The sequence below is a fragment of the Notamacropus eugenii genome, chromosome 2, assembly GCF_028372415.1.
Source record: "Notamacropus eugenii isolate mMacEug1 chromosome 2, mMacEug1.pri_v2, whole genome shotgun sequence".
NCBI lineage: Eukaryota > Metazoa > Chordata > Mammalia > Diprotodontia > Macropodidae > Notamacropus > Notamacropus eugenii.
The window spans coordinates 79,683,138-79,708,098 of record NC_092873.1 but is presented as its reverse complement, the minus strand read 5'-3'; the positions used below and the strand labels follow the sequence as shown (position 1 = coordinate 79,708,098).

The window sequence follows — 24,961 nt, the reverse complement described above, 5'->3', positions numbered from 1 at the left end:
GTCCCATACCTTCAGATAGCCAGTAACTTATCAAAAGGTTTGTGCTATAGGAAAAGGGGAAAGAAGGTATCAAGGCCACAGAGAAGAACAGGGGAGGAAAGAAAAACTACAGGATCTGGATTCTGGATGGCCTTGACTATCTCATGTCACTGGGTGGTAAAAGGAAAAGTCAGTGACTTCAGCCATGTGCCCTCAGTTTGGCCCCAATTCCTAACACCTCCTATGCATATAACACACAACCTTCCCGGCCTTCCTACCTTTTTTGTGAGGGTGGCACCACAGGAATGGGTCAAGAAGAAAAAGTCCAGAGTTCTGTGGAGTTTCTCCCATTCCCTTCTCTTCCATGCTTCAGTCAAACTGAATTTCCCCTGTCCCCAATACACTCTGAGATCTTACTTCTTTCATGCCTCTGATCATATTGTCTTCTATTCCCTGATGCCCACTCTACCTATTTTCATCTTTTAAAAACTAGGGACCATGTCTTATCCAAATTTTCTATTGAAGGAAAGGAAGGAAACAAGCATTTTATTAAGTGCCTACTATGTGTCAGGCACTAACATTTACAAATATTATCTCATTTAATCCTTATAACAATCCTGAGAGGTAGGTGCTGTCATCTGTGTTTTACAGTTGATGAAACCGAGGCATGCAGAGGTTAAGTGTCTTGCCCAGAGTCACACAGCTACTAAATATCTGAGGTCAGATTTGAACTCATCTTGATTCCAGGCTTAGAATTCTATCTACTGTACTACCTAACTGCCTCTAATTGTTTTAAAAAAATGTGTATTATCTTTACTATATTAATATAGTATTATATCAATATATTCTAATTCTATTGATACAAAAATATTCTTATATATTGTGTCATTATATAATTTACTGTTATTTATTATCTTATATACTATACTAATATATTCTAAATATACTATCATCAATAATAATTATAATATATTATTATTACATTCCTAGAGGTCTGGGTTGCTGTCCTTATTTATAGTAATAATAAACACCTACTCAGAAGCAGAATCAATCAACAAGCATTTATCCATCTCCTACTATGTGCTAGGATACAATTACAAAGAATGAAACAATCTCCACTCATAATGAACCACTACCATGACCAGGCCTATCTTGCCTAGAGGCAATACCAGGGGCACTATATAAATTTTTAAAACTTTACCTCCCTAAATGGCACACCTCAAGCCTTAGCCAGACAGAGCTGTTGACACAAGACCAAGCCTGAAAGGGCCCCACCAAAGTCTGAACACACCAGCTTTCTGAGAATGGGCCCCCGGAAGGCAGAAGAGTCACCTCTGCATCATCAAGGACTGGCAGATGGGCAGACAGACAAGCAAAAGAGAGAGGAGCAGAATTTAGTGGAAAATTGCTGCCAGTTCCATTTCCCTAGAGCAGTAGTTTTCAGGACTCCTATAGATAGACTCTTAAAAATTCTTGAGGACCCCAAAAAGCTTTCGTTTATATGGGTTATGACCTATCTATTAATATCTACCACATAAGAAATTAAAATGAATAAACTTCTGAAATATTTATTACTTTATTTTAAATAATAATAAGCCCATCATATAGTAACAAAAATAACATTTTTATGAAAAGTATATTTCTCCCCCCAAAATCAGTGAAATAAGTGGCATTGTTTTATATATTTTTCAAATATCTATCATGTCTGGCTTAATAAGATACAGCTAGATTCTCACATCTGTTTCTGTCCTCAACCTGTTGTGTTATATTGTCTTGGTTGAAGTATATGAAAAAAATCTATTTTTACATAGATAAGTAGTTGGAAAAGGTAAAAGTATTTAAATAAACAAATGATATATTAGCATTATGAAAACGATTTTGGCATAGAGGACCCCATGAAAGGTTTTCAGATACTTCCAGGGTTTTAGAAACCATTGCCCTAAACAGAGGTGAGGAACCTGCAGCCTCCAGGCCGCATGTGGTCTTCTAGGTTCTTGAGTGCAACCTTTTAGTTTTACAGAACAAATCTTTTTATTGTCCAAGTTTTACAGGACAAATCTTTTTATTAAGAGGATAAATAAGAGGATTTGTTCTGTGACGTTTGGATTCAGTCAAAGGGCTGCACTTGAGGACCCAGAGGGTTTCCCACCCCTGCCCCAAGAAAATGTTGATGATCATATGGTATCCTACAAGCCCTCTGGCAGAGGCGATAGGCATAAGTGAATTTAGTCATATTTGACTCTTTGTGATCCCATCTGGGATTTTCTTGGCAAAGATTCTATGTCTTTCTCTCGTTCATTTTACAGATAAGGAAACTGAGGCAAACAGGGTTAAGTGGCTTGCCCAGCGTCACACAGCTAAGTAAGTATCTGAGGTTGGATTTGAACTCAAGTCTTCCTGACTCCAGGTCTGGCATTCTATACACTGCACCACCTAGCTGTCCTCAAGTACAGAGGATGAAAGCCTTCCCTGAAGGCAGATTGAGGCAGAGAGTAGTTGGAATAGTTCAGGGCCTCAGATCATAGACTTTAGGATTTGGAGTCAGAAGACCTGCACTCATTTCCCAACTCTCTAACACTTATTTCCCGTGTGCAGGGCAAGTCTCTCTGACCCCATTTCCTCATCTGTAAAATGAGGGCGTTGGACCAAATGACCTTCCAACTCTCAATCTATAGTCTAATAACCCTAGCTTCTTTTGCAACTTCATTGCCAGTCCTCTCCGACTTGGCAAAAGCAAGAAAGGTTGAAGTGCCTTTATCGTGTTTAACCTGGACGCTGAGTAAAGTCATCAAGAATGCCAGGCATTTCTAACTAGCCCGCACTGCTGGGGACAGAGTGGCATGGGGCCAGGAAAGAGAGAGACAAAATGTGGGGTTGAGTCTGGGGGGGGGGCGGGGTTGGCATTCTATTGAGCTAGGGAGAGCATTTCCTCTTTATAGCCTCATAAACACATGGACTTACATGCAGACTGAAACACACATGTGCACACAAGCATGAGAACTCACACGCACAGACATACTCCCCCTCAAGTCTGGAGTGGGGAAGTGCTAGACTCTTGGTGTCTGGGCAGATTTCCAGAACCTCTGGAAAGTGGGTGGGGAGGCCCTTGGATGAGTTCATCAGACTTCCTGTCTGGAGGGGTTATAAAGAGAAAAGTCCACAAGCCTGAGGAGAGCAGCCACATCTCCTAAACAACTGCTCCACTCACAGCCTCCCCACCAGCTCCTGTTCTACACAGGCTTCCACTGCCACAGCTGGACAAGAAGTTGAGGAAGTCAACAGAAACCACCACCAATTCCTCTAGGAGATTTTTGGAAATAGTCAGGTAAGGGAAAGTCCATGTCCTTCCAATCCCCTTTCTTTAGCCAGAGTAGAAACTGTCCTCCTTGTCTCCTTATCCCAGGCACCCAAACCATTAGGTGTTTCCCTCCTTAGCTTTATGGGCTGAGGAACAGAGAACACCATCTAATAGAATGATCTGAGGAAGAAAGGATTGGTGGCCAGAATCTGGAGCAGGGAGCCAGGCACTGAACTATACGAGCCAATCCTTTCCACCTCTCACCTTCTAAGTTCCCCACCACTTCCCTCGAATGTTTGTTTTCTCTCTTGGCCAAAAGGATGAAAAAAAGGGTCTTCTGTTTTTCCAGCTTCTCATGAAAGTTATTTTGTGAAAGTGAAATTCACTATAAAAAGATGCTCCAATAATTTAATTCTCTAGGTGTATGGAACAGAGTGGGGAAAGTTGGGAGTAGAAATCTTTCTCCAAGTTTCCCAAAGAATCAAGGTCCACCAAGGGCAGTAGAACCCCAAGCAACTTGGGACCTTAGAAGGGATCAAGAATCAGTCAGAGTAAGAGAAGTGTCCAGGCACCCATCCCTTGAATTTCTCAGATGGCTCAGGCTGTCTTGTTCTGCCAAGACCACCAACCTCCTCCCTGTCCTTATGCTAGCAACAAAGATGAGAGACTCTTCCTTTCCCCCATCTCTGGCCTCAGCAATCTACAGTTCTGTCAAATCTCTTCTCCCTTTCCAGAGATTTCACTAGATTTTTCATCTTGTCTTTTCTAGGATGCAGTTCTCCAGGGCCTTTGCCTGCCTCTCCTTGGTCCTCATACTTGGTATAGGGGATTCTTTGCCTCAACACAACCCTCACGTAGCCCAAATGGTCACAGACTTCGGGATGAAAGTGTTTTGGGAAGTGGTCCAAACTTCTGGGGATGGCAATGTGGTCTTCTCACCCTATGGAGTAGCCTCAGTACTGGCTATGCTGCAACTGACAAGTGGAGGGAACACCAAGGAGCAGATCCAAGCTGCAATGGAATATAGCATTGAAGGTGGGAGACCTTCCTGGGAAGAAAAGGGTGAGGGGTGAGGGGGTGAACTGTGTGTCCTTGAGCAAGTGAGTTAACGTCTCTGAAATTCTATTTCCTCATCAGTAAAATAATCTGGCTGAATTAGGTGATATATAAGGAACCCTGAATGCTATTATATAATATTATCATGTAATATTTTATAATATTATTCACCTAGACTGAGAGAAGGCTCACACATCAGCTGGCCAGGATAAACTCATGTGTTGCTAAAACACAGAGATTACAGCAGCTTTCTTTGATAACATCCACCAGAACATAAACTTTGATTAGTCTCAGGGCAAGTTTGGGTCCATCCAACCAAGCAGGAAAAAACAGAGAACCTCAGAAGAAGATCCAGAGGCAGACCATTGATGTTACAAAAGGGCTATAACATCTGATGAAGTGAGGGTGGGATAGCAACAGAGAAGGGAATAAGAGAGGGTATGAAATCTCCTTCCATGGAGTTTATGAGAAGAGAGATGCTTGATCTGAAATGAGTCAGGGGTCAGTTTGTCTGTGGTAGGATCTCAGCATTCTAAGGAAACCTCTGATTCTATGAGCTTGATGTGTCTTCTCTTTCTTGCCACTGTCTAGAAAAAGGTCTGGCTCCTGCTCTCCGAAAGCTCTACAAGGAGCTCATGGCACCTTGGAACAAAGATGAATTCAGTACAGCCAATGCCATCTTCGTCCAGCGTGATTTGGAACTTGTCCAGGGCTTTATGCCTTACTTCTTCAAAGTGTTCCGGAGCATGGTCAAACAGGTGGACTTCACTGAGGGAGAGAGGGCCCGGTTCATTGTGAATGACTGGGTAGAGAAGCACACAAAAGGTAAGAAGACCAGGAAAAGTAGAGGTCTTACCTCTACCTCGGGAACTTGCAACAAAAGTGAATCTGAAACATACAGGCTAAATATCTTAACTTTTCCTTATGATAATACTTACAGTCAGTCAAGGGATAAAGAAATATTAACTAATTTTATTAAAACTTTGTCTCCTCATGCATTGACTCTAAGAACAGCTACAAAATGATGCTTGAGGTAGTCCTTCATAGCCCCAGTGCCTAACGTAAAGTAGGTGCTTAATGAGTGCTTGCTGGATGAATGAATGAACAAATGAATGAAACAAAAACCAGAACTAAGTATGACAAAACACAAAACAGCACACAAGGCAATGTCTTGAGGTCCACTCAATGGGAGTGATCCTTATGAAAAAGTCTGATCTTTACAAGGGTAGAAGACTAGACATGGATGATGGGTTTGAGAACTTTTCCCACTACTTTTTGTAATGCAGAAGGTTAAAGATTGCATAGTAGAAGATAGAGGTGGAGGATAAATTGATCCATTTCAGACTCCCAGACAGACAATCACAATCTGGTCTGACAAACAAAAAGGCTAATGCAATTTGAAATTACATTATAAGAGGAATGGCATTTTTTCAAAGAATAATAATAATACCAAGAATGCACTCTGCAGTTTAAAGTCAAATCTGCTAGAAATAATTCTTATTTAATTTAACATTAATCTATATCCAAGTCATTTCTAGCTTGGAAAGAGAGATATCTAGAATGGTATAGACATGACTCTCTGTCCTAAGATGATCTGAAGTAACATTTATAGGAATCTCGAACAAGGGAAAATCATGTTAAGATCAAGTTTGGAGTTAACATCCCAGAATAGTCATTATGCAGTTTCAGCCTAGACCTTTAAAGACTGAAAAGAAGTCATCGTCTTAACTTTGATTCCTGAGGTCAGTATCTTAACCTGGAATGAAAAAGAGAACGCTGTCCTTAGGTGGACCATTGAGATAATCACATCAAGTGGTAATAAAGACAAAAGTTAAATTTGATTATCATCCTTTTTTCCATTTCCTAGAAAAGCATAGCTTTTGTTTTTTTCTATGTTGCTAAAGGGAAAAGTCTAGAAAAGGCATAGATAGGATAGCTAGAGAAATATAAATTTCTTAATATTTCTAGAGAAACTAAAAAAGAGATTTTTAATATGTATAATTTGAAGCATATCCCATGTTTACTAATTCTAAGGTCTCAATTTTGAACATGCTAATCAATAACAAAGTTATTTATTATTATTTTATTGTTATTTTAGTTATCCAAATCGTGGAATTCTCTGTGTTTTGCTATTTTTCAAATTCAGCAAAACAGTGACACAATCAAGATTATTCTCAATGCTATAATAGTATGTCAATGACATTATAGTCCTGCCTTGAATTGGGGTACAGAAAACAACGCAGTGAGTAGAGATAAAACCTAGTGTTTTAAACATTTTTGAATCCCCAGCCACCTCTTTAACTAGCCAAACAGTAGCCAGAAAGGTATGCAGATTAATAGCGCTTTCTGGGATTGAGGTATTCCAAATTCTACTGGTCAGTTGGCAAGTAAATAGGCTGATTCCCTTAGCAAATATAGGTATTACAGAACAAATATTCTAAATCCAAAAACTCATTTTTCCAATACAGCTATTAACTTGTACAAACATTATAAAATATTACAATTATATCTTCATCTCAAAATTTTGTGCATAGTACAACCAGATGGTTGTAAGGATCAGAAAGTCCATTCAGTTCCCTATTTCATGCCAACTATCTGGCAGGAGAACTTATTTATGCTAGGAATCCCTGGGGAGAGTTTGAGCTCCTACACATCACAACAGACTAATCAGTCCCATATGCATCTTTTCCAGGGTCCCTGAGTCATCCCAGACTCCCTTCATGGGGACATAAGCATATGAGTGGCTCGACTTCACTGCATTCTTAGCCTGATAACGTCCAGGCATAGCTTCATATGGTCAGAGATCAGTAAGCATTCTTCATCCTTGAACTGTCCGGCTAAACTTTACGAATGAAATCACCATATAGGGCCCTATTGCTGGTCATTCAAAAAATTCAGAACCTCGGATCATTGCTCTGTCTCAGTCAATTAGATTTATTCATTTAATGAGGAAAAGATAGTGCTCATGTGCTTTGCCTAGTGCAGAAATGATGTAGAACACACCCCAAACCACCTAGAACTGATTTGATAGGCTCCTCCCATTAAAAAAAAAATGGCTTTCCTAATTTTTTTCTCTCTAGGCCTTCACACACATCCCAGACTGAAATTGAAGAGTTGGTTTAATCCAAAAACATCCAATTAAAACTTGCTTACATCCCCTAAGTAGAAAGTACATTCAAGTACTAGTCAGGTCCAATCAAGTTGTGTTACACAGCTATAGTCTTAGAGCAATGAAAGCACTGGGAAACAACATGTATTAAAAAAGAATAATTTCTTTCCCCATTTCAGATCCTGTACCTAGCAATATTCTCCCATTCTTAGAGCACTAGTACCAACAACCATGGCTAGATCTATTACCTTACAAAATACAGAAACATAATGACAAAAAAATACATATGGTCACCAAGGGGAACAATTTATTCATAACACTTCATAGAAATTTTGCACACCAGGATGGATACTCAATACATACTTTCTTAAAGAATTCATTCATAGCCAGCAAGGTAAGAAGTAACAGACAAAGGTTCATAACAATATGTGGCAATACAGCTCACATTTTTAGCTAAACCTTTTACGGTTCTTTCCGGAAAGGCATTCATCGGAATTTGCCCCGGAGATGGTAGGCACACTATATAACAAGATGTAGTATGTTTGCTCTGATGTGGCACATCTTCTCTGGACACAGGAGAAGTAGAAGAATTTTCGCCTCAAGCTGTCTTGGAAACAAAGGTTCATTTAGAGCGAAATATATTAACTCAAAATTGAAGACTAGCTTTCAGCAGTTTGGTATTAACAGTAATTTGGTTATAAAGGTTCTTCTTGATTACAGTAGTTCCTCTTATGATTGCTTTGGAGGCTACTTCAGTAGCAGGGTAATTTTTATTCATTGTAAACACACCCACATACCCACACATTATAACAAGAATATGTCCATCAATTAGTTACTTGGAAAGCATCAACTTGAAAGGTAACAAAAGAAAAAAAATCCAACAGGTATGCTGCTCTCTTTATCTTAATAGCTAGAAATTATATGGCATGAAAATTAATAAACTCCTTGACTCTCACTACAAGCTTGTAAAGTAAGTACTATCATTATCCATATTTCACAGACAAGAAAGCTAAAACCAAAAGCATTAGGGAACTTGGCCAGAGTCACACAGCTAGTAAGTGTCTCTGACAATTTGAAATCAGGTTTCTTTCACTCAACTTTGTCTTGGCTTGGTTTTTCAGTTTTATATGCCTGCTTGATGGATGAGGCAGATACAATAATACTGAAATACAATGTTATTGTTGGTCTGTTAAAGACAAAATTTCAACCAAATTTTCATTCTGTGACTGCACTAATTTTCTCTTTTTCTCAAGCGTATTATGCCAAACACTGGGGCCAGGTAAGGAAGAATCAGTCACAAAAAACAAGCCTTGTGTAAGATCAAGATCTTCTAGAATGGCAAACAGAGGCTGTTGAAAGAGATAAAATTGTCTTAATTTTTCTATTTATGAGGTGAAAAAAGCTACAGATCTTGCCTGAGGAGTTTGCATAGATCTCCTTTTTCTAAATTGCCTGGTTGTTTCCAAGATGGCCTTCTTCTGAAATATCCCTCTAAATAGGCTTCATGCAACCTATAATGGTTTAGGTATAGATGAATTTTATATTAAATAAAATTGTTTCTGGCAGACTGGAGCCTAAAACGGAGTACTTTTTAAAAATATCTTATAATCAATATGTTCAAAATGAGGGAGGTGATGGCCCCATTGTACTCTGCTTTGATTAGATCACGTCTGAGGTATTATATTCAGTTCTGGGGATCAATTTAGGAAAGACATTGAAAATCTGTGTCCAAAAGAAGGCGAAAAGGATAGTAAAAGGTCTCAACATCGTGCCATATGAGGATCCACTGAAAAAACTCAGGAAATTTGTGGAGAAGAAAAGATATTGAAGGAAAATGAAAGCTATCTTCAAATATAGAAGATAGATTAGACTTGGACTTTTTGGCTCCAGAGAGCAGAATGACAGGAGGAAGAATGAGTAGAAATTGCATGAATTTTATTAGGTTTATTGGAAAGAAAAACTTCCTATTTATTAGAGCTTGCCAAAAGTGGTATCATCTGTGCAGGAGGTAGTGGGTTCCCCTTCACTAGCAGTTCCCTAGTTCAAAAGCTGGGAAGACCACTTGTGGAGGAGGTTATGAAGGAGAGGTACAGATGGGCCTGGATGATCTCTGACAGCCCTGCCAGCTCTGAGTTTCTATAGTTCTGATGCCTCTCCAAATATATCCAGCAGAGAACATCAGACTGGAGAGGAACAATAAATACAGAGAAATGAAATCTTAGCCTCCTAACTATCAAATATTCTCTCGCCTTTCCACTTAGGCATGATCAGCAACTTGTTGGGAGAAGGAGCTGTGGACCAGTTGACCAAAATGGTGTTGGTCAATGCACTCTACTTCAAAGGCCAGTGGAAGCTCCCTTTTCCAACCAAGGGCACCCACCATCGCCTCTTCCACAAATCTGATGGAAGTACTGCCTCTGTGCTCATGATGGCTCAGATCAACAAGTTCAATTGCAGTAAGTAGAAGTGCTCCTCTTTTTTTTCTCCATGACTTTCTCCTCTCTCTCTCTCTCTCTATCACTTTTTTGCACCCAGAAAATCTTGTTGCAATGGGGATGGAGGGTGGGAAAGTCTGGATAGATTGTACTGAAAGAGCAGATCCTCAGGTTATAATTAGGTGAGGTGGTGGGAAGGGAAGGAAAAATTAAAAAAAAAATAAGAGACAGCTGAAATCTAAAGATACTGTAATGGTACTAAGAGGCAAAAGAGTAGGAGGGAGAAGGGAATAGAAAATGAAAGAAACTTAAAAGTGAATTTCAGGAATATATATGAGAAACTTTAAGGATGGGAAAAGTGGAGAGGTCCTCCCCTAGGGTATGGTTGAATTTTAATGGCTATTTTTAATCATCAGTAGATATTTTTCCTATGTAATTTTCTTATTCTTTCTAGCTGAGTTCTTGACCCCCAGTGGGCACTACTATGACATTGTGGAACTGCCCTATCATGGAGACACCCTCAGCATGTTCATTGCTGCCCCCTATGAAAAGGAGGTACCCCTCTCTGCCCTCACAAACATCTTAGATGCCCAGCTCATCAATCAATGGAAAGGCAATATGACCAAGCTGCCTCGTCTACTGGTTCTGCCCAAGTAAGTCCTACCAACCTTGCCCCCCCCCCACCTATCTTTACCATCTGATTCAGATCTTGGCAAATTCTGTCTGCCCTCAAGATAAATTCAGGATTCTCTTATGACTTCATAATCTACTAGTGTTTCCCCAGGCTCTGAGACTCCAGTAAAAATTTCTGGTGGTCTGTAATGGTACCTCCCCTTTGCTTTTGGTGAGGTGTAGAGAGAAAAGAGGCTATTGGAGCCTATCTCTGGTCTCTTGCCCCCTAACACACAAAATAAGAGCCAGTCACAAGAAAATAGAAATCTATAGTGGGGGACTGAGTGTGGGGCATGTCTGAGAGGCCATCAATTTTTTTTAAGATTTCTCCAACTCTTGAAAATTTTAAGTGTGTGTGTGTATGTGTGTGTGTGTGTGAGAGAGAGAGAGAGAGAGAAAGAGAGAGAGAGAGAGAGAGAGAGAGAAATATTTCTTCTATTGAATTAGTACATCTAACCTACAGTTCTTAGGTAAAGCCTCAGGTAATAAAGCAAATTCAAAAAAATCTTTCTAAAGGGGGAAGAGGAGGTGATTAAGGCTGAGGTTAGGTAATTTCAGAACTCCAGGGAAACCTCTCCCTATGTCTGCCCCACTTTTCAGATGCTTTCAATAGCTGACAGACTTTTTTCTGCTTTTCTTTTTTTTCTTCTTTTTTTAAAAAACAAAAATTGTGGCAATCAGTTATGTCCTGGTGAGAACTGAAGAGCTCAGAAGCCTCCCTGCTTGAGCTCTCTTCATGACTGACTCTAGAAAACAAAATCTACAAACGAATTTTTTTTTCTGAGATGTCCTTTCACAAGAATTTGTCCTTGACTCTCAACCAGACTGGGTAAAACAATGCCAACATTTCTGGCTTACTTAAGGAAAAAGGTCAATCATTGGCCATGACTTCCAAACCTATATATTTAACCCTAATTCATCTCCAGAACTCCAGTCCTATATTTTCTGAATGCCTGCTTAACATCTCCCACTTGGATGTCAATTCAGGATCTCAAATTCAAAATGTACACACCAGATCTTATTCTTATTTCCTCTAAACTTATTCCTCCTCCAAACTCTTGTTTGTGTTCAGGGCACCAACAGGTATCTAGCGGAGGTGCCTTGATGTTAACCTTACCCATATTTGTAAACTTGGGAGATTTCTGACTTTTGCTTTTCCCTCACTCCAGCTGCTAAATCACATTAATTCTACCTACACAGCATCTCCCACATCTACCATGCTACCACCAAGGCTTTCATCACCCTTCTTCAAGACTATTGTCATAGTCTCCTAATTAATCTGTCTCTCCAACTTCAATTCTCAAATCCATCCTTCCCCCAGATGCCAAAATAATATAATGAAAGCACTGGTATGAACATGTCATCTTCCTGATCAAAAATTTTCAGTGGTTTCCTTCCATAATCTAGCTTCCACCTACCTTTCCATCTTTGTCTCACATTACTCCTCTTCATACATTCTTATTCCAACCAAATGGGTCTACTAGTTGTTCCCCAAACTCAACAGCCTCTCCTTCCACTATCTGCATTCCTACAAGCTCTTCCTCATATTTGGAATGCCCTCCTTCCTTTCATCTCTACCTTTCAGAATATCTCTCCTCCTTCAAGGCTTAGCTCATGTAATGGTTGGTGCCCTCTCCTACCTCAAATTTTTCTTCTAACACTTTTTATCTTCTCTCCATTGCCTCCTTCTTTAATACAATATAATGCACCCCATATTGCTTCCCTCTAGTGAAATATAGGTTCCTTGAAGGCAGGGACTATTTTGTTTTTGTCTTCATGTTCCCAGCACAGTGACTTTCTTTAAAAATGCTTATTTAATTAAGAGACTCATCAATACCAGAAATCCACCTCTAACTTAGATAAACAGAGCCTGCAAACAAATAAGTATCTCACTCTCCCCTCTTTCAACAAGTTCTATATTATCTTGTGGCAATGAGGACAATAGAATGTTTAAGAACAAGGCTTTTGGAGAGAGCACAAGCTCAGAACTTAGAATCTTGGGTTCTGTTAATGATGTGTGTCCTGAACTTGAGTTAAGTTCTCTGACTTTGTAGGTTTTCCCTGGAGAGTGAAGCTGACCTGAAAAGGCCTCTGGAGAACTTGGGGATGAAGGACATGTTCAGGCCAGGGCTGGCAGATTTCACTAGACTGTCTGGTAAGGAATCCTCTATGCATTTTCTTGGTTCTTCTCCCTACCTCTGGGAACTTAAATCATCTGTGAATGTGAAGATGGGTGGGGAAAGCATCATCCAGAAAACATGCTGACTGGCCCTTTCTGTCTCAGACCAAGAAATACTCTACGTGTCTCAGGCCTTACAAAAGGTGAAGATTGAGGTGAATGAGAGTGGTACTGTGGCATCCTCAACCACTGGTAAGTCTGGCTCAGGCAGAAATGAAGGGAGGGCAAAGTGGGGCAGTTCTTGAAATAAACTCCAGGTACTGAAGAGAAGGTTCAGCTCCAAAGATATAAGAAATGGTTAACCAATCCCTTGTTCCCCCAGGATGAGTTAGGGTGTGGCATAGTCTGCCAAATCCATCTCAAGGTGGAATAAACTTCCCAGATCAAGGTTGTCTTCTCTTCACAAATCAATTCCTTCTCTGGTCAAGGAAGGAAACAGCTCTCATTCATTCATTTACCAAAACTTTCTTCAATCACATTTCTCTGTCTAAAAGTGGGGGGTCCTGCTTTTCCTAGGATCTGACTTCTTCCCTCTGTAACTCCTGTAGGACCCTGGTTATTAAAACATCTCCAAAAAACAAGCTTTTAAGCAATAGGTAATAAGTATGTGCAAGTTGGGAAACAAAGGGGGAAAAAGGAAAAGAAAACTAGCTTTTTAGTCAGAGGACCTAGATGCAAATCCCACTTCAGATGTTTACTTACAGTATGACCTTGGCCAAGTCACTTAATCACCCTTAGCTTTCTCACCTATAAAATGGGGGGAGAGGAAACTAGATAACCTCTAATATACCTTCTAGCATCTAGATCTACGATCCTATGAACCTCAAGACATGACAAAGATTGATAATATATGTAATTTCAAAAAGAATCTTTAGATAAAGTCACAGACAATAATAGGTTAAGAGAAATCAGGATATTTCAGAGGAATACACCTAATTTTTCAAGGTTATTGGTTTTGGGGTTTTTTTCGGGGGGGAGGGAAGAAAACCTAGACCTTCTCCCAAACCATTCTTCAATTCTGTTATCAAGGCAGAGTAATAAACCAGATAGACCAATTATCTGGCATGGTTCCAACTCTTCAGTTCTTAAGCTTTAAGAGGTTTGTTTTCGTTTTTCTTTTCCAGCCATTGTTGTCTCTGCTCGAATGGCTCCCCAGGAGATCATCATGGACAGACCCTTCCTCTTTGTAGTCAGGCACAACCCCACAGGTGAGTGATTAAAAAATGCCACAACTCTGAAGGCTGTTCCATCCTGCCTTGGGCAGGACAGACTCAAAAAGACTATCTCTGCTCCTAATTAGGGAGTTTCTAAGGAAAATGATCCTTATTTACCACTCATGTACATTTATCTTCCTGTGAGGTGAGGCATTTTGATGAAGTGGAAGAGTGCTAGCTGGTAATCAGGGTCTGAGCTCTACTCTCAGTTCTGCCAATTAGATGTCAGTCAATAGACAAGTTATTCATTCTAAGCCTTATTTTATTCATCAATTAAATTTATTCATCAATTAAAGGACAAAGTTGGACTAAATGAGCTGTATGGTCCCCTTTGGTTCTAAAATTCTACAATTCTTTTTATCTCCTCTAGGAACAATTCTTTTCATGGGACAAGTGATGGAACCCTAAGAGATCAGGTCTTCCTTCTGGGAAAAGGAGCGCTCATTTGGAACAAAACAAAAAGTGACATACACAAAAAAGATCCTCTGAAGAACTAATTTTTGCCCCATTTCTCTTTCTAGAAAAAGACAAAACAATCACTTTTCCCTTTTAAAATCTCACCCTCAGGTCTTGGCCTCTCAAACACAGGCTCTATGAGTCTCCTTTCTTCCCATAATGGGGGAGGCAACCACTGAAGCAATTTCCAAGAGGGTCCCAAGCCAGGTGGTTAAGACTTGCAGGATCATTCAGACATCTGCTTCTGTTTGGTCAACCCTCTGCCCCCTGGTTCCCTCAAAGACCCTGAAAAGGAAAAAAAACAAGACTGCTGGGAGCTTCAGCATGCTTGGTAGAAGCTGTCTGCTTCCCAGTCATGTTGCCTTCACTCTTCTACTGTCTGCCACTGCTGAGAAGGCTGGCACCAGGCCAGAGGAGGTCAATAGAAAGAACATCCTTTAATCCTGTTCTAACTGGATACTGACCGTCATTCCCTTCAAAAAAGAAGCCTTCTAAGGATGGGCAAAAGATGGCACCCAGACTCACTCTGGCACAGTTATCTTCCCTAGAAAACAGGATTCAAGGACTCCTTTGGACCCTAAGTGATTTGCTTAGTCAGAGAAGCCGATCTTTTGCTCTTTTCACCCTTTTTGTTTTGGGGAGGAGAGGAAGAAGAGCCAGATAAATATGAGTGGATCTTCTCCAGTTTTATTTTCCGGGAACAGGAGAAGTATTAGCATAGCATGTGTGAATACTGTATGTTTACTTAAAGTGTGTGTGTGTGTGTGACAGAGAGATGTCAAGGAAGATTTAATATATTCGTGTAGTGTTATTGTTACTTTGCACTTGTTCTGCTTCTATGTAGGAGAGAATATCAGTGAGGCTCTCTAGCCCTGGCATAATTTACTGAGCTCATTAGGGAAAAAAACAAAACCAAACCTTACAACCTAGTATGTAATGAGGCCTGCAACGCCACCTTGTGGCCACATAAACACCTGTAATTCCTCATTTCAGGCCAGGTTAGAAAAGCCTTCAGATGCTTTCATCTGTAGTTTTGACTCAGAGGGGTATACAGGTCAGGTCTTTGCACATGCTGACCCACCACCTTTTACAAGAAGGTGGTTAGGTCCTATCTGGGGAAATCCATTTCATAATTTCCTGCAGGTATGTCATGGAGGTCAAGTGAGGAGAAATAAGTATTTGTTTTAATTGCATACTTCCTAATTACATGGGATGAAATATGGACATGATATGGTAGAAGTTCAATCACCCACTATGTATGAGTTCCATAGCAAGTTCCATTAAGTAAAGGGTCCTTCCTACTAATTTTTCATTATGCACTGGATGGTGAGAGCTACATATAACACCCACAATGTGATCCAAATTTCTTGAAGCAGTTTGTATATAATTATATAACCTTTTCACCCTCTTTTGATATGCAAATAAAATAATTTTTTAAAAAATTAATAAAATATGTCAAAATAGTACCTTTGTCTTTTATTCTATTTGGTACCAGGGGTCAGACCAAAGGATTTATAGACTAACAGGTTGCTACATCTGGAAGAAATCTCGGAGAAATACACAAATTTAAAAATTCTGACCTATTAAAGATTAAGAACATAAGCACAGAAAATTAGCCAGCCCTCTATTTCAGGTGTTAGCACTCAGTGACATTTTATGTAGAGATACAATTGTACTGGGTGTAAGCTTCAAAAAAACAGGGAGTATATCCTGAAACATGCTACCTCCAATCAGAATGGTTTCCTTCTCATTCCCAAAAATAGGCCATGGACAACCTAACCTTCTATTTCTTCTCAGACTGGTAAGTCTGCCCCATCTTGGAATCCCATATCCCTTCCCTCTTTAAGGTCCAAACTAAGTCCATGAATCATTTCTACACCCCTCCAACTCTCGGTTACCTTTCTAGACTCTGTAACATTATTTATTGTCTGTATTACTCCTTTGGAGTTTTATCATCTCTCATATACTTCTTTAGTATAGTATAGTAAATTTAGTATAGTATAGTATAGTAAATTTAGTTCTTGCATTGTTACTTAATTTTTAGGTGCTTGTTTTGTCCCCTAACTAGAATATAAACTTCTTGAGTGAATGGATTTTGTGATATCTATTCTTCTTTGTAACTCCCTCAAACTTTACAAATATTTCCTTTAAAAATTCATCATCAGTAAACAGCCTCCCTTTAACAGCAACTCCTATCTGTGTTGCCATAATTATTTTTTAATTGAAAGAATCCCCTCACCTTCAAAAAAAAAACATTTTATAAGCTAGTAATAAGAACCAATCATTTAAAAAATGAAATTACTTAAAGGACCAAATATCAAGTCTTTTTTGGCACTTTTCTACCCTACACTCTACTCCCACTCCATGCACATCCAGCCATATTGACCTACTTTGATCTTCAAAGAGAAAACTTCATCATCCATTTTGCTGCCTTTAAAATGGTAATACTCTCATAACTAGAATTCTTTCCCTCTTCCCTCTTTCTCTCTTAGAACCCTTTACACAGGATGGATTGGTGGTGGGGAAAGAGGGATGAAGTTTAGACAGAGATTAATGACAGTGATTTTTAAAAAAAGGAAGAAAATAAGGAAAAGAGCATCAATGAAACTTTTTTTTTTAAGAAGAAGAAAACACAGCTGGAAAGAAGACACAGACCAGCAGCACAGCTTTGGACTAATATATTGAATACTTTTTAAAAAACAAATGAAATTCTCAATTTTACCTACAATCCTCTTTTTCTATTCTTTGTGTAAAAAGGACATCCTGATGGAACTTTAACAAAAGCTGAAGGTCCGCAGAGGTTAAAAAAAAAAAACAGAATCAATGAAATGTAAAGGATAAAACCTTCAGATTCAAAATAGACATTCCCTACCCTTTTAGAGAGGAGGCTTGATTACCTCAGTTACCTAGAAAGAGTCCAAGACGGAGCCTGACTTTAACATCAAGCCCAAAGTCAGAAAGGAGCTTGGAAGAATGAGCAAACAAATGAACAAAAAAAGCTCCCGCTATAAAAAATCTATTACAGGGATGAGGCTGGTCAAGAGAATAACTTCAAAACATCTACAAGCAAAGCTTCAAAGGAAAAATAGAGCTTCAGAAGAAGTTCAACTAGAATTCCTGGAAGAGGTGAAGTAAGAGTCTAAAAAAAGAATCTAACAAAGTCAAAAGACTAAAAATATAGAAGAAAATAAGGTAGCTCACAGCAAAAACAACTGACCTGGAAAACGTATTGAGGAAGAAAAAAATTAAGACTCATTGCACTACCCTGAATACTAAGACCAATAAAGATTTCAAGAAATCTTAAAAGAAAACTGCCTAAACATCTTAGAACCAGAGGGAAAAGTAGAAAGAAAAGGAATCAACCAGTCAATCAATTCCTAAGAGAAATCCTAAAATGAAAACTCTTAGGAACATTATAAGACAAATCCAGAGCTTCCAAGCCAAACAAAAAAATACTATAAATAGCCAGAACGAAAGAATTCAGTCACAATCCACAATCAGTATCGTATGTGATTTAGCACTCACTCCTTTACAAGCAGAGAGTTTGTTCTATTATATATCATATTCTAGGAAGCAAAGGATATAGCTTACAGGCAGGAATAACTTATCCAGGAAAACTGAGTATAATATAAAAGAGGGGGAATCCAACCTTTAAACAAAATAGAAGAGTTTCAAGCATTCCTGATGAAAAGAACATTTTGAAGTAAAATACAGAAGTGAAGAGAAACCCAAAAAGGTACATTTGAGTGAGTGATCATAAGGGACTAAACAAGGATAAACTTCTGACATTTTAACATGAAAAGCGGATTGATATATGTCCCCTTGGAACTCTATCATCAAGAGTCACAGAGGAAGTCTAATTAAGACAGAGGCAGTGGTTCTGTGTCTTTATGATCTTAAAAGGGTGGAGAGGGAGAAAGGAATACTCAGGGAAGAAGGGAAAGGAAGGTTTGGGGAAATTATATAATCAGGGTACATAAATAAATATCTATACAAAGGAGGGGAGTGGCTGACACTTGAACCTCATTCTCATCTAAAATGGTTTAGGGAGAGAAACACACACACAGAGTTGGGTACAAAAATACATTTCATTCAACAGAGAAATAGAAGGGAAAGGGGGGAATTAGAGAGAGATTAGATTAAGGGAGAGATTAGTCCTAAACAAAACAAACTCTAACTCAACATATCAAAAAAATATTTGGAGCTCTTTTTGAGGTAGGAAAGAATGGAAATTTGAGGAGTTATCAACTGGGAAATGGATGAACAAGTGTATGAACGTGATGGAATACTATTGTGCTATAAGAAATGATAAAGTATATTATTTCAGAGAAACTTGGGAAGACATATTAATTGATACAGAGTGAACAGAACCAGTAAAACAATTTATACAATGTTGACAATATGGTAAAGACAAATAACTTGGAAACAATAGGAATTCTAATCAGTATAATGACTAACCACAATCTCAGAGGACTAATGCTGAAACATGCTTTTCACTTTCTAATAGAGAGGTAAATGACTCAGAATGAAGGGGACATTTTTTTTTTTAACATGGCCAATTCAAAAATTTGCTTTGCTTGACTATATATACATATTTGAAACAGATATTTCGTTTTTCTTTCATTCTCAATTTGGAGGAGGAGATGAAGGGCATATAAGGCACATTTTTACTAAATGAAAAAAATACATAATTTTTAAAAGGAAAAAAATAACTTAAGATCTCTGATCAATGAAATGCCCAATTAGGACTCCAGAAAAACAATGACCTATCATGCGTCCCTCCTCTTGGCAAATATGATGGACTAAAGGTACAGAATGTCTTGTACATTTCAGATGTGGACATTATGTAGATTTGTTTTGTATGATTATACTTGTTACAAGGAGGACTTTTTGGCTACAGGAGAGAGGGAAAGTGGGAAAGAAGTGATGATAATTTTTAAATGGAAGAAAAAAGCATAAATAAATCACCCAAAAATGAATAGAAGTGAAAAGAAGAAGACATGCTGCACATTTTTGTAACTACAATGTTAACTGTGAAAAAGACAAATTAAAAGCTAGCTACATTTAGTGGAGATTCGTGGTTTTGTAAGCAGTACTCTTTTTTTTTCTCTTTTTGTGTATGGAAATGTTTATATTAGTAGGTATTAGTCACGTTCATGATAATAAAAAGGAAATTTTTTAAAATATTAAAGCAGATGCTAAAGACCTTAGCATTTGGGGGAGTTTAAGGGTGTGTGGGTGTGGCTGTATATATGAGTATGTGAGAAAGAGCAAGAAAGCGCCAGACAGAAAGAGACAAAGACAGAGAGAAAAAGAGATATACACAGATTTTCTTCAGTAAACTTACCTCCTTGCAAGCTTCTAGGTTGACATGAAAATAAATGCCCATAATTTCAATTATGTTAATAAACTTTTTTAAAGCATTTGATTAGATGTGCTGGAGAAGGAGAAAGAAAGAGCCAGAACCATGCCTGAAAGCAGTCTGTTCTTATTAGGTAAGTCCTCCTGGAGACTGGATTCCCCTAACCCTTGCAGCAGAGTCCTTCTCCTTCCTAGGGAGACACAGCATGGCTTCTTAGAGGTTGGACACCCAACAAGAACAGTTAGGGGCATAATGATAAAGCTATTAATTTTTGTTGCTGTTTAGTCATTTCTGTTGTGTCTGATCTATTTAGGGTTTTCTTGGCAAGGATACTGGAGTGGTTTGCCACTTTCCTCTCTAGCTTATTTTACAGATAAGGAACTGAGGCAAACAGAGGTAACTTGACCAGGTCACACAGTTAGTAAGTCTTTGAGGCCAGATTTGAACTCAAGAAGAGGAGTCTTCCTGACTTCAGCACTCTATTCACTGCACTACCTAGCTGCCCAGCTGTTGATTAGCAAAGGCAAAACTCTTGCTCTAAGATGAGGGTATGTGAGGGTCAATTTGCCAGTTGAGGTTAGGTTGAGGACCATTTATGCTGTTAGGTTATGGAGGTGATCTAACTGGTACAAGAAGCCCAGCTGGGTAATAATAGCTGCCTCTTTCTTAGTTAGGGGGACCATATGGTCCTATGCCCAGCACAGTAAGGCATCACAACCTGACAACTGACCCAATATCTGCCATCCTTATAATAACTAACTTGGTTGTTCAGGTCAGTGAAAGTTTTTGATGGATAAGAAGTCTGATGGCTGCTGACATGTCCTACAGAAAACCTATATGTAGTGAGAAGTATTGGTAAAATCTCTGACACCAAGGGGAGAGTCCTTGATTGTCCAGTCCTACACTCTCTGGAACCCCAGACCACTCGACCATACCCATGGCCACTGCCCAGGTATTACTGCAAATGAAGATCTTCTCTACCCCATTCTTCAAGGCTCTCTCACATGCCAGCCAGGTAGACTGCAGTCCAGCCCTTGAGGAGGGCCAGGATCCTCATTCCATAGGATAAACCCTGTTACGACATTAGTTGCTAAATTCAGTTACATATGCCTTTCATGGAGCCATTGGTAAAATGACATTTCTCGGGATCCAGATCCTTGTAGGTAGGGATCCCTTTGGCTAGCACAAGAAGCAAGTCTGGGCTGGAAGCCACAGTCTCTAGCAAAGTCACTACTTGTTTGTGAAGAACACAAACGATGGAAACAGTTCTTAAGATAACAACCAATTAATGACAGAGGTCATCTGTACCTTACTCATCTTTTCATAGGGACCATCTTGTATCACCCAACTCAACACAAGGACCTTTGGACAAAGGGTGATTGCATGACTGTCATATTTTCAGAAGCAACCAGAGCCCAGTAACAGGTGGGCTACTGCTTTTTAGAAGTGGTAGAATGAGTGATCACTTTGGAAAACTTGAAGTTCCAGAAGCCTAACAGTCACTTATTTTGACCGCTCCTTGGAGTCTCTCCAAAGTTCTCCTCAACCTGGTCTATATGGATACATAAATCACTTCCAAAAACATGAGACCTACAGAGTCATAAGGACCTAAGGAAGAGACTGCTGGATGGCCTGCTTTATTTGTTCCAGGGCTACAGCCTCTTCTAGACCTCCTTGAAAAAAGCCAGATGACTCAGTAAATAGGGTCCAGTAGATGGGAAATGTGGGTTCTCCAAAACCTGAATAGTCCAATAAGCCTTTGGACTTCTTTGTAGGATTGAAATTGTGGGATACATGGGTCAGTAGTTTATTCCTGACTATGACCAAAATCTTTTGGGTTTTGCCCAACCAGTTATCTTCTCCCAAACTTGACTGACTTTATCAGTCTAGGTCCATTACTGCCATGGCCTTATCAAACTGTTCAGCAAGATGTTATTGGTGCAGTGAGGAATGTCGAAGCTCTCCAGAGGGAAGTCTCTTTCAGATCTCTGCCCATCAGAGGAAGAGATGTGGCAGGAGGAGGGAAATGTTCAGGTAGACCTGGTGAAAGATTAAAGGCATACTGGACTCCTTCCCAGTGAAAGCAAATTGCTCCTGAACAGCCTCAGCAGCAAGAATAGAAATAACCACATGGTCAGTAATTACATACTATTCATTCTGGTCCTGGGCTATCATGATCCACTATACTGATGAGATCAGAAATGGCTACTGTGATAAGCATGGTGACCTGGTTCATCTTCCTGTGGTCTACTGTAAACTGCCAAGTCCCATCCACCTTCCTTACAGTCTACACAGGATTGTTAGAAAAGGAAGTAAAGATTCTGGTGTCTTTCACCTCTGTCACTTGAAAAGAAGTATCTTTCATACCCTTGGAAATCTGATACTGTTTTGTGTTAACCATAGGAGATGGGATGGTTCAGGGTTAATCTAAGGGTTTTCATTTGGCCCTACTCACAATAACCTGCATACAAGTTGCTGAAAGGGCTCATACATGTGCTGACACCCAAGAGTTTGTGACACTTCCCTCCATGGTCTGTAACCTTGCCCAAACCTCCCCTGCTCCATGATCCAAATGGGGCAGAGGCATGACTTAAGGTTTGGATGGGGTAAAGGGTCCGAACTGCCCAGGTGCTAGATTTCACAATAAAATTTTACTAGTACCCCCAAAGGCTGGACCATCAATTGTTTTCTCATCAACCCCAAGTTTCAGGAGCCACAATCAAAGCTCTCTCCAGAAGGGGCTGTCATTTCCCTTGACACATTTAGAAGGGTGGCAGGCTCTATATCTCCTTCCTCCACTGCCTGAACACCTTTTTCCACAGAGAGTAGAATTTGCCCAGGCCACTGCTGTCCCATTTCCTGATCACATTTCACCAACTGGCCCAGACTTGTATAGCTGGATAGCAAAGGAAAACAACAGATAAACCTGAAGTCTTCAGGTACAAAAGGTGCAATCTAAATTGCCTCTGAGGCAAGATGATCGTGGAGTGTAGTATATCTTAGGGGTGCTGCATATATCCAATCTATCAAAACAATTTCCTTTAAGAAGTGTGTTTCCTCCCTTGCAGATCTCTACTGGGGAGCCAGGTGCAACAGCAATTCATCTCATGGGGCCAAAAATCTATAACTTCCATCTTAGCCATCTGAAAAAGACAAGGGGTAGTTACCCTGTGCATCTGGTAACTGATTCATTCAATTGGCTCTGCAAAGTCCTTGGAGATCTCCTCAAACCTAGGAAATGGCTACTCTGCAGAATATCTCATTGGCTCTACTGGACCATGCCCTTTAGCAGCCACTGCTCCCTTGACTCATAGAGTGGTTGTTTGATTTTCTCTTGCAACCTCTCCAGTTCTTGGATAGTGCCCCTGCTATATCTCTGTGGAAGAAATCACCTTCCAGGGGAAATACAGCAAGATGATCCCTAGGATTTCTTACCTTCAGTTCCCAAATCTTTCCCACACTCCTACACTTGATCTCATGTCTTATGGCTCTGATCTCAGCACAACATATTACAGTAAAGCCTTGGCAGGAAAAGTACTTCTGGACAGAGGCCCATCAGTTCCTGTCTGTGGTCTACCATTTCATCCGAATTATCAACCATTCCAAATGGAATATAGGCCTTGCAGTACTGGAACAAAACTGTAGGTCCTTCAATAGTTAAAAAAGATGTTTACTTAGCTATAACAAATAAAAGATATTCAACAAGGACAACGCCTCACTTAGTTTGGACAGGTATGGGCCCTCCTTGAAATCTGATCATCAGGTCAAGGTGTAGTGACTCTCATGACCTTGGAACATCCACTAAGCCAGACTCCACCTGAGAGAGACATTTTATGCACACAAGCAACCAGGAAGCCACACAAGAGGCCCACATGAAGTCTCTATTAAGAAAGGTGCAGCTTGAACCTTAGGCCCCTGAGCCAATTAAGTCCTTGAGATAGCTGTGTTATATTTCAATGAAAAACATGATCTAACCCAAATAGGGTGTGGGGAAACCCCAATAGAAAGTGATCCTATCAGAACATGGGCAGGAAGAACATTTATAAAACATTTTTAATGAATAAAACAAACATAAAAAACACAGAAGAGGACACAGAACAACTTCGTTATCACCTTTTAAAATTTAATTCACACATACACACACACACAGTTCTTTTTTAAAAACTGTAAAAAGTTCACAGTTTCTTAAACAATCTGCTTCATCTTTCTCTGTGGCTTGAAATGTTTGGTTTTATTGATTACTAAGCCAACAATAAACAATTTTAAAATGTAAAGCAATAATCTATTTGGGGGGAACTTTATAAAGGAATTTACTGTGAAGTATTTGTTATATCAAAATAAAATATCCATAAATTTCAAACAATGATGATATTTCAAATAAAAGATGGTGGATAGACAGAGTGTTGAACTTGGAGTCAGGAAGACGTGAGATTGACTCCTTCAGACACTTATTAACTATATGATCCTGGCCAAGTTATTTAACCTTGCCCAGCCTCTGTCTCCTTATCTACAAAATAAGGATAAAAATAGCTCAGGGGTGGGGAACTTGCAGCCTTGAGGCCACATGTGACCTTCTAGGTCCTGAGTGCGACCTTTTGACTGAGTCCAAGTTTTACAGAACAAATCCTTTTATTAAGGGGATTTGTTCTGTGAAGTTTGGATTCAAAGGGCCACATTTGAGAACCTAGAGGGTCACATGTGGCCTCAAGGCCCCAGATTCCTATCCCTGGAATAGCTCTTAACTCATAAGGTTCTTTTAAGGATTATGTGAGATAATATATGTAAAGTGCTTTGCAATCCTTAATGTACTCTATAAACATCATCCATATCTGTCTCTTTAGAGGATTCTCTCTCACCAAAATAAATTTGTGTTATAAGAATTGCATTCTTAAAAGCATTCCATCTTGCTAAGACCAGCTTCTCCTCTAGAATATTAGGCCATAAGATTTTACCCCCCTTACCTCTGAAATCTGCTCTTCTAAAATCCAGGATTCACATCATACTATGTGCCTAGCTCACTCCATTTATTGGTCATGAACTCTAAGATGGAGGGCTTCTAAGACTCTACTTTGGTGTTTAGATCTTTCTTATTACTCAGAATCAGGTCTTAAATTATAAAAGTTCCTCATCATTTCCTCAACCTTTTGAAGAATGAAGTAATTATAAAAATCAAGAATTTATCAGCTACTCTCCTTTTAGTG

General features: G+C 39.4%; 1 protein-coding gene and 1 long non-coding RNA gene across 8 annotated transcripts in view; one reads left to right on the top strand and one right to left on the bottom strand.

Annotated features, from left to right (window-relative positions):
• The window catches only part of LOC140525726 (uncharacterized), a 133,367-nt gene that overhangs the window by 78,424 nt on the left and 29,982 nt on the right, over window positions 1-24,961 (bottom strand). The gene's annotated exons all lie outside the window — the stretch shown is intronic.
• SERPINE1 (serpin family E member 1) lies at window positions 3,145-15,864 on the top strand. Its single transcript, XM_072641346.1, has 9 exons — window positions 3,145-3,304; window positions 4,047-4,312; window positions 4,925-5,158; window positions 9,704-9,898; window positions 10,332-10,530; window positions 12,604-12,704; window positions 12,834-12,920; window positions 13,853-13,936; window positions 14,313-15,864. The coding sequence occupies exons 2-9, from the start codon at window positions 4,048-4,050 to the stop codon at window positions 14,348-14,350; spliced, it is 1,203 nt and encodes a 400-aa protein (XP_072497447.1). The 5' UTR covers window positions 3,145-3,304; window position 4,047; the 3' UTR covers window positions 14,351-15,864.

Coding starts and splice junctions, on each gene's coding strand:
- SERPINE1 (XM_072641346.1), top strand. CDS start 4,048: ATGCAGTTCTCCAGGGCCTTTGCCTGCCTCTCCTTGGTCCTCATACTT. Junction 4,313..4,924: donor AATGGAATATAGCATTGAAG/GTGGGAGACCTT, acceptor GCCACTGTCTAG/AAAAAGGTCTGGCTCCTGCT. Junction 12,705..12,833: donor AGATTTCACTAGACTGTCTG/GTAAGGAATCCT, acceptor TTTCTGTCTCAG/ACCAAGAAATACTCTACGTG.